Source organism: Sinocyclocheilus rhinocerous, unplaced genomic scaffold (genome assembly GCF_001515625.1).
Source record: "Sinocyclocheilus rhinocerous isolate Xijiao unplaced genomic scaffold, SAMN03320098_v1.1 scaffold78, whole genome shotgun sequence".
Taxonomy (NCBI): Eukaryota; Metazoa; Chordata; class Actinopteri; order Cypriniformes; family Cyprinidae; genus Sinocyclocheilus; species Sinocyclocheilus rhinocerous.
This window is the reverse complement of record NW_015637122.1, coordinates 382,312-392,574: the sequence shown is the minus strand read 5'-3', so window position 1 is coordinate 392,574 and position 10,263 is coordinate 382,312. Positions and strand designations below refer to the sequence as shown.

Here is a 10,263-nt window from a genome sequence, read left to right as displayed (position 1 = left end):
TAAATTAGTCCCGGACAAACCCAGCAATTGGGTTGTTTTGACCCAGCGGTTGGGTAAAAACAACCCAACCGCTGGGTCAAAACAACCCAATAGCTGGGTTTGTCCCTTTTTAATCTAGCGCTGGGTTATATTTAACCCAGCATTTTTAGAGTGTGATGTTTATGGCTTTGTTGTAGCACAGTTTAATTTAATCATCAATATGGTTTTAATTTTTCATGCACTGTAAAATAACCACACATATAATAAAATGACAAGAGATCACATATAATAAGAAATAATTTTTAGATGTCTCAAAAGAAATCATAATGCTGACTATACACTAAAAAATGCTTGGTTAAATACAACCCAGTGCTGGGTAAAATAGGGACAAACCCAGCAATTGGGCTGTTTTGACCCAGTGTTTAATAAATGTTTAACCCAACCTTCTGGGTAGTAACCCAACCGCTGGGTCAAAACAACCCAATTGCTGGGTTTGTCCCTATTTTACCCAGCACTGGGTTGTATTTAACCCAGGATTTTTTAGAGTGTACAGAAAACATGAATTTGTAATAAACTTGTCTCCCTAAATATATTCAGTTCTTGTGCACTTCACATTAATTTCCAAGAATTCATATATAACTTTGTACAACCCAAGAACATAACTGAATCTAACTGAGCAGCAGTGACTTACAGATTGCTACACAGTGTGATATTTTGCCACTATACACACCTCTATAAAAGGCCTTTAGAAGTCAGTGTGGAACACATAATAAAACAATAAAACATTATTAAAGATTTGGACACCACAGCATATCCATTCTAATAAAACATTATAAATACATCTTCTGTAATGACTTTCATGATGCACAAGAAAACACAAGTATCTTGATAACATAATACTTTTCAAACAAATACCATAAAAAACCATCACAAGATGAGATGTACATTAAGCTCAAATTCAAATATCAAATTCATCGCCAATGTCAAATACATATATATCTCCCCCAAACTGGCCTGCAAATAAATTTTTAATCTTTTCTAATCTTTCAATTATTTAATTCTCCCATTTAATCCCATTTAATGTAATCTCTACATTGCCCTGTTTCCATTTTTAACACACAGCAGATACTCCAGACATTTTATTTCGCTCATTTGTTCATTCAAAATAAAAGGATTACAATTCTACATTCCTTAACAGTCTGTACATTTAAGCAGTAGTGGTGGGGATTTTTCTGTAGGGTTATATCATTAAACCAGTAGGAGGCGACAAGTCCTGCCTCATTCATTTCAACTCAATTCAAAAATGATTAAAGGCACAATATGTAAGATTTTTTTATTAAAATATCAAAAAACCATTAGAACAGTGTTATATATTTTGCTGACTTGTGTACTTGCATTATCCCAAATGTTTTGAAGAATGCTTAAAATAAGCAATTTTAACTAGTGACACGGAGCGTGTCTATAGTGTCATTGTGTTGCCTGCCAATGACGTCATAACCCCTCGATTTCCGGTTTTGTTTTGTAGAAAACATGGAAACACCAAAGACGCTTTAATATGTTGTGCGTTTCATTAGACAGATGACGACTGCACAGAGTAGCATAATAACAGAACTTTCAAACGTATCTAGTATAATAAAACAGCGCTGCTTTACCCCACATACGCACGACCGGAAGGAGCGGAAGCGCTAAAGTGTGGCATAATAAAAGCTCCGCTGCTTTCGAGCCGTGTGTCACTCTCGTCTCTCATTAGCAATTGCTTCAGCGGCCTCGTTTCGCTTAGACGGCTTTTCGCCTCACTCTGCTTCATACTACGATGTTAATAAATCTTTAATACATTAGCTCATCCATGAACATGATTCAATCCATGCGTCGGCTGTGGGGATGAAGACGACAACTCCCATGATTCCACACTCAGTCATGGCGTCATCAAACTACGCCTTTGTTTGTTTTGAATACGCGCCCTCTAGCGGTGAAAACTTACATATTGTATCTTCGGGTAAGGATTGAAAAAACACTTGTGATTTATACCTGTTTTAAGTTTGTTAGAACAGTGGCGGAGCAAAAATATAAGTAGGCAATAATGTGTCTATAATATATGTTGCTCAATATTACCTTCTTGTTTATAAACCAACACGTTCTTCTTTTGCTAGTTCAAATGCTTTTTTTGTGTTGCACCTCAAAAAAGGAGGCAAGGAGGCACCAAATAATATAATAATTACAATATGCAACTTATATTATATGACATAATTTGACACTACTGTGTCTTTTATTTACTGACCATAGCATTAAATGAGGTTGACTAGAGACTGACATGATGTTCAGGTGAGTGTTTGCCTTTTGGTTTGGAGGTTTTCACAGTATTTGCACAAATGTCCTTTGTTTGTGTGCGAGTCAGGGGCTCTTGAGATGGGCCATGGCGGGGTTGATGAAGGAGAAGTTGTTGAACATGGTCTGGTCCACGCTGTTGATGATGATACGGTCTGTGACGGAAAGTCGAGGCTTCTCATTTATGAACTCCTTATCGAAGTTGCTACAGTCACCTGCTGATTTCTGTAAACAGAAAGTTAGCATGTCAGTCACAGGTAAACTCTTTTCCTAAATCTAGTGAGCTGCTACCTTGCCGTTTACTGTTTACACAGGCAGCTGCCTGCTTAGTCAGCACCTGAACCTCAAAAGTTTAGCATCTTTATCATTTCTCAGTAATGTTGCTCACCACACAAAAAGCATATGTTGCTAAGCTAAAAACACAACATTGTAATAATACTCTAACAACACTCTATAATTAAAATCATGCTTAATTAAAATCAAAGACATACATGTTGTTGCGTCTTCGAATTAAAACCTTTTTTCACCAAGTCAACAAAACAAAATATGAGGAACAAAATTACTTATCTGTCTTTTTGACCTATGAAAGCAACTAAATAATTTTATAAATTAACTACAAATATATATATATATATATATATATATATATATATATATAATGGCATATTTATGGCATATGTGTAAAAAAAAAAGTAAATTTTGTACGTTGAAACTATTTTTTATTAATTTTTTCAGTAATAATCAGAATTTCTTACAACTATTATTTTTTTCACTGAGCCTGTCGCAATGTATTCTGGGATTTCCTTTCAAAAGATGCATGCAATCTTTCATTTTGAAACAGCCTATGCATGAGGAGTGCAGTTATGTCAGCTTGTAACACTCCAAAGAGAAAGGAAAACTTGAAATCGCATCATATGACCCCTTTAAAATGTTATCTAGCTATGCAGCTCATTAGGTTTGGAACGGAACAACAGTCTTTTACAGCAATAATGAACTTACCACTGTTGGCCTGAAGGGCGGCTCCACCTGCCGTTTCTCTAGTGCGTTCCAGTCTGTGTCTCTGAAGAATGCATGCTGTCTTATATTTCCTTTCACACCCAGCCTTCGCTCTGGTTCCCGGACAAATAGCTGTAACCATTCATAAAACTCAGTTATAGTTTATAATAGACTGAGACCCACAAATCAAGCATTCTTCTATTTAATGTTAACTCTGACATACCTTTACAAGAATATCATTTGCGTCTCTACTTAACCAGCGTGGGTAGCACGGGTCATCTGTGCGAATCGACTGAAACAACTCTTCCTCCTCATGGCCATGAAATGGGGACTGGCCTATCAACATCTCATACAGAAGGACACCAAATGACCACCAGTCTACAGAAGTCCCATATTTCTGCCCAAGTAGAATCTGTGAAACACACAGTGTACATTTGTATTCATTTATATGCTTTATTTAATATGCATCTGTTTGGTGCAATAATTTTTTACATGTAAACAATTAATAATAACATATACAGTATAACTATGGTAAAAGTGGTAGAGATCCTCACCTCAGGAGCGATGTAGTCTGGGGTTCCACAGAAGGTGCACGTTCTAGCTTCTCCAAACATGTTCTCTTTACACATGCCAAAATCTGCAATCTTTATGTGACCATCGATGTCTAGCAAAATGTTATCCAGCTTAAGATCTCTGTGGAGGAATAATACACATATAAATACATGAAAACATTGTAATAGCTGTCTATCAGCACGCTCTTAGCTCATATTTGATGTAATATCAGTGTATACCTGTACACAATGCCTTTAGAATGTAGAAACTGCAGCCCACAAACGATCTCAGCTGCATAGAACCTATCGACAGAGAGAAGAGAGGAGGTGTAAGAGAGTGAAAAACAAGAGTAGGCAGAGTCTCAGCTTTTAAAATGTTTTTGTCGGGGGCTGTATATGAGTCTCACGTGGACCGTGGGAGGTCAAATCTGTGGCAGGCCTGGATGTGGAACATTAAGTCGCCCCCATTTAAGTACTCCATCACGAAGAAAAGATTTTCCTTTAGAGACCAATGCAGAAACAGAACAGTTCAGACCAGTCAAAAAAAAACACATTACTTCAGTATGTGAGAGTGACTCAGAGTGTGTCATGGGGTGGGCGGAATGTCCAAAATCTTATATTGTAGTATTTCAGGGCCATTACTTAAATTCATAGGCCTTGAACAAAAGTTTATAAATATAATACAAGTTTATTATTATTGTTTATTCACTTTATATTTATGAATTCTAAATAAAATACACAATATAGGACCTTAATTAAAACAAACAAATAAAAAATTTAACCATAACCATATAACCATATGTTAAAAGTTACATATCAAATATATAGCAACATTTATATGGATTGACATGTTCCTATATGTCATACTGCCAATCCCTAAGTGTGTCGGAGTCTATTACCTTGGTCTGAAAGGTGCAGTAGAGGTGTGTGAGAAAGGGGTGTTCCCAGGCCAGAGACAGCACTCTCCTCTCCACCATAGTGCATTCAACATCATCATCCATCAGAACTACATCCTTCTTCAATGCCTTTACTGCAAAAAACTGCCCTGTGCCTTTCAGCTCAGCCAGCAATACCTACAACACATATGCAAGATTCATAGAGAATTACATGAGTATGCATCCAGAATGATCCAAAATGTAGTTTAATAGGCTGTTGTCTTGCTCTGCCTAATTCATTTATGCCATATATAACAGCTGTCCATGAATGTTATCAAATACAGCCACCAAATGAACAGACTTCAAGAGACATTAAACAAAGCCAGGCTCAAGCGCACGTGAGCCTGGCTTTTCAGAAACTCGCTGATCAGATCACAGAGATAGAGCAACAACACCCGGACTCTGTTTTAATCATTCTCGGGGACTTTAATAAAGCAAATCTTTCCCGTGAACTGCCAAAATACAGAGAGCATGTTACATTCCCCACCAGAGACAGCAATATATTGGATCACTGTTACACCACAATAAAGAATGCATATCACTCTGTCCCACGAGCAGCTTTGGGGCTCTCTGACCACTGTTTGGTTCATCTTATACCGACCTACAGGCAGAAACTGAAATCAGCTAAACCTGTATTAAGGACTGTAAAAAGATGGACTAATGAAGCAGAGCAGGATTTACAAGCTTGTTTTGACCTCACTGATTGGAGTGTTTTTGAAGCTGCTGCCACCGATCTGGACGAGCTCACATAGACTGTAACATCATATATCAGTTTCTGGGAAGACTTGTGCTTTCCTACCAGGACTCATTTAACCTACAACAATGACAAACCATAGTTCACTGCAAAACTCGAAGATGCTCGCAGGAATGGGGACAGAGTCTTGTATAAACAGGCCAAATACACACTGGAAAAGGAGATCAGAGTGGCAAAGAGGAATTATTCTGGAAAGCTAAGGAACCAATTATTTTCCAGTGACCCTGCTTCAGTGTGGAAAGGTCACCAATTACAAGACACCATCCCCCAGCACTGTGGAGAATCAGCAACTGGCAGACGATCTGAACGAGTTTTATTGCAGGTTTGAAAACACACCATTCACACCTCCTGCACGCCCCCTCCTGCACTTCAGATCAGTGAAGATGATGTGCGTCAGGTCTTCAGAAACAACAAGAGAAGAAAGGCACCAAGCCCAGATGGTGTGACACCAGTCTGCCTGAAAACCTGCTCTGACCAGCAACATGGGACTGCACTACATCCTGCAACATCTAGACAGACCAGGTCTAATGTGAGGATCCTGTTTGTGGATTTCAGCTCGGCTGTCAACACCATCATCCCAAACCTCCTCCTGTCCAAACTAACTCAGCTATCATTGCCCACCTCCGTCTGTCAGTGGATCACCAGCTTCCTGACAGACAGGCAGCAGCTAGTAAAGCTGGGAAAATTCTCATCCAGCACCCGTACGCTCAGCACTGGCGCTGCCCAGGGTTGCATCCTCTCCCCACTGCTCTTCTCCCTCTACACCAACGACTGCACCTCTAAAGACCCCTCTGTCAAGCTCCTGAAGTTTGCAGATGACACTACAGTCATCGGTCTCATCAAGGACGGAGACGAGTCTGCTTACAGACAGGAGGTTAAAGAGCTGGCTGTCTGGTGCAGTCACAACAACCTGGAGCTGAACACGCTCAAAACAGTGGAGATGATAGTGGACTTCAGGAGGAACCCCCCTGCTCTCCCCCCAATCACCATCATGGACAGCACTGTAACGACAGTGGAGACATTTGAACGAGCACAGAAACTGCACTTGTTAAAATTACAAATGACTTGCTTCTTGCGTCAGACCAAGGCTGTATCTCATTGCTAGTTTTACTTGATCTTAGTGCTGCGTTCGACACTATAGATCATGACATACTCATAGATCGATTACAAAACTATACAGGTATTCAAGGGCAGGCTTTAAGATGGTTTAGATCCTACCTGTCCGATCGCTACCACCTTGTTCATTTAAATGGGGAGTTATATATTATTCTTTTTATTATCTGCGTCCTGTCTTGTCACTGTCATTCTGTTGCACTGTGGAGCTTCTGTCACTAAAACAAATTCCTCGTATGTGTAAACATACCTGGCAGTAAAGCTCATTCTGATTCTGATTCTGAAGGTTTAAAAAATCTGTGTATAGCAGAACTATGATTTTATGCCAGTTCCTTAAATTATTAAAAACATGTATCCAAATTGCCCAGGTCATAGTATTGCAAACAATTACCATGTTTAGTTTCATTACGGCAAAGTTTTGCCAAGATTGTTTAATTTCTTGTTTGGCATCCTCACAGTAGTATTTCAAATGTTATTCACTGAAAATTTGTTATTTATATCGGTTTGACCCATTTCAAAAGTTAGTATATACTGTAGTTTAAATGGAAATTCACTGCTGTGATGTGTTTGCTGTGAGTTGAATACACTATTCCTACCTTTCCAAAGCTTCCCTTGCCCAGCATCTTATGCAGAGTAAAATGATCTAGGTTGAATTTGTGATGCTCTTTGCGTGGGGTGGCGTACAGGGGTTCAGACTGTTCAAGACTTGGCCTGCGGCCCTCAGCCGGAGTGTCCCATGAAATACCTTGATGCTCTGTAGGGAGGATAGAAGAACATTTGGACATAAATGGATTGAACAGGACCGCATTAATCCATCCAAAATGTAAGCAAATCTTAGCAAGGCAAAATTTTTTGCACCGTAAGTGTGCCTCGGATGCGAAGTCTGTTCCAAATGGTAGACAGTAAAATTAAACTTCATAAGTCATTCTGGCCAAATGGTAAGACCGTACCTCACACATCTTTATCAGATAAGGCAAGTCCTGAATGCTCAGTTATGGTGGATTATATCAGAGAATGTTACAGAATGTTACATCTAATACTGTAAAATATCATCAGAAAATAGTCCCATCTAATTAAAATGGAATGTTTTACCCATTGTTTTTGGGTGCTATATAATTTTTGTGCTTATGACATTGTTAGCAACATGCTAACGTAAAACTCCACTGGAATCAACTGTTACTTGAGCTTTGAAGCGAATTCAGTGCCCACTTCCTCTCGATCCACTACCTCGTTCCTTATAAGTTCAATTCTGGTCATTTCCAGAGAGGGAATGTTTCTGAAAGAATTTTGGCAATCTTAAAACCCTAGAAATGATCAACTCCCAATGTAGTCCCAATGCACTTAATACTGAACTCTGTGGCTGACTGACTCTTTCTGAAGTAATTTGATTAAATCAAATGAATCTTTAGTTAGTAGCAAGTTCGACACTCAAATCTATTCAGAATTGTGAATATGTTGTTTTTGTGCATGTTATATTTACCTTTGCGTGGTAGAGGGGGTGCAGGCGTGAGGGGTGAAATTGGTAAGTGGCCTGAAGGCTCTCTAGTGACCCCTGCCTGACTTACGCCCACTGGACCCTCTCGACCAACAATCTCATTATCCCGTGAGCTGCGAGCCTGCTATGGAAAGAAACGCACACATAGATCAGATTAAACATCCTGCACCACATGATAATGCAGGTCATTCATGCCATTCAGTATTTGTCACATTGTGTTCAGCTGTGTACTATGTTGAGTTAGACAAAAAACATACTCTAAAACATACTCTATAGCATTTCTAGCCTGTGGTCCCGTTGTACATATCTCCCATTTTTGCTTTATTTTGCATTGCGATGCGCTCAGTAAAAATTTTCATTCAACTTGGCGGACGAGTGTCAACAGATACTCGTCCGTTTATATACTAAAATATAAAGCAAAAGTTGTTATTCTACTTAAAATAGTCTGTTTTACCCAATATTTGTGTGGTATTTATTTTGTATGCTTATTAGATCATGGCATTGTTAGATTAGCAACAGGCTAATAACAAACTCCATTGGAATAAACTGTGCTTGACTTGAGTCTGTTGCACTGTTGGTGTACTAGGAGTGGCTTGTTAAAGAAATAGTTCACCCAAAAAAATGAAAATTCAGTCTTTTACTCACCCTCATGTTGTTTCAAATCTATAGGACTTTCTTTCTTCTGTTGAACAGAAAAGAAAATATTTCGAAGAATGTGGGTAACCAACAGTTGCTTGTCCCCACTGACTTACATAGTATGGGAAAAACACTATGGAAGTCAATGGGGACCAAAAACTGTTTGGTTACCCACATTCTTCAAAATATCTTCTTTTGTGTTTTGCAGAAGAAAGAAATTCACAGGTTTGGAACAACTTGAGGGTGAGTAAATGATGACAGTATTTTCATTTTTGGTGGAACTATCTCTATTAATGAAAATGCTGGCCATGAAGATCATAACCAACTCCAGTACTCAAGGGGGCGATAGAGTTACGTTCAAATGTTTGTGCCATTAAACCCATGTGCTATTAAATAGCTTGCTATTAACATGTAGAGTTTAACTAACTTAAATTAAAACTGCAGCTGTAAGAGACAACTAAATGTGTGGTCACATTAGCAAAATGTTGACATAAAACAACAAAAGCTGCCTGAAGAAATATTTAGCCCTAACTCAAAATTCCTGGACATGTAGATTCCTATTGAAATGACTGGACTTCATCCACTAAAATTTACCAAACAACAGTAAATGGCGTGGCAATTGTTACATGCTTGTGTCACGCTGCGTAGCATCTGTGGTTCATAATGTATGTGTCTTCCAACCTGTTGAGTGCTCTCAATCATAGCCAGGGCCTCTGCCATTAACTTCTGGTTGATGCCACAAAGGTTTGCTACTTTCCTCTGACATTTATGGTGAACATTCATACCACACTCTGCAAGGACAGAAAACACTCAAAACATTAAACTGAAATGGAAGTCTAAAATGTTATGTGGACATTTTGACAAATAAAATTATATAAAATGTGAAAAAAACAGAATTTTGATTTTCGAGTTCTACTCAATTACTTTGCATTGCATTTACTTTGAATTACATTAGTGGTTTTTAACTAAATGTAACTGAATTTTCCATATTTTATGCAAATGCTTCAAATAAAATAGGCCTTACGAATGTTTAGGGCTCATTCTACAAAACAGGCGACATTTGCCTCCTTGATTAAAATATTTTACAAATTAATAGCTCATGGTAAATTTTAATATCTATTATATATCTTAAATAACCCATATAACGTAGTAACTATTAAACGCTTTGTCTTTATTCTTTATTTATATTATTAAAAAGGCCAAGGTTGCACATCAACTCTATTACCAAAATATTTATACCCTTTTAATAATTCACTACTTCTATTGCATATGTCCTAACATATGTATATGTATGTATATATGTTTGTGTGTGTTGTACCATCTCAAGCTAAATAATACATATTTAGTGTTGTCAAACAATTAATCATGATTAATCTCTTCCAAAAACATTTGTTTACATAATAAATGTGTGTGTACTGTGTATATTTATTATGTATATATAAATACACAAACACGCATGTGTGTATATATATATATATA

General features: G+C 37.9%; 1 protein-coding gene across 3 annotated transcripts in view; it reads right to left on the bottom strand.

Moving 5' to 3' along the window:
• Positions 1 to 1,943: 1,943 nt before the first annotated feature.
• Positions 1,944 to 10,263, bottom strand: part of LOC107748461 (protein kinase C theta type-like) — a 28,459-nt gene continuing 20,139 nt past the window's right edge. For 2 of the 3 annotated variants that reach the window (XM_016563241.1, XM_016563239.1), the window contains 10 exons: positions 9,466 to 9,575; positions 8,134 to 8,272; positions 7,250 to 7,407; positions 4,751 to 4,924; positions 4,259 to 4,350; positions 4,092 to 4,154; positions 3,855 to 3,993; positions 3,524 to 3,712; positions 3,304 to 3,432; positions 1,944 to 2,529 (listed from right to left, as the gene is read on the bottom strand). In XM_016563241.1, the coding sequence (XP_016418727.1) occupies positions 2,371 to 2,529; positions 3,304 to 3,432; positions 3,524 to 3,712; positions 3,855 to 3,993; positions 4,092 to 4,154; positions 4,259 to 4,350; positions 4,751 to 4,924; positions 7,250 to 7,407; positions 8,134 to 8,272; positions 9,466 to 9,575 (1,352 nt within the window). In that variant the 3' untranslated portion in view covers positions 1,944 to 2,370. The remainder of the gene's footprint in view (positions 2,530 to 3,303; positions 3,433 to 3,523; positions 3,713 to 3,854; positions 3,994 to 4,091; positions 4,155 to 4,258; positions 4,351 to 4,750; positions 4,925 to 7,249; positions 7,408 to 8,133; positions 8,273 to 9,465; positions 9,576 to 10,263) is intronic. The other variant, XM_016563240.1, reaches the window with a different exon arrangement.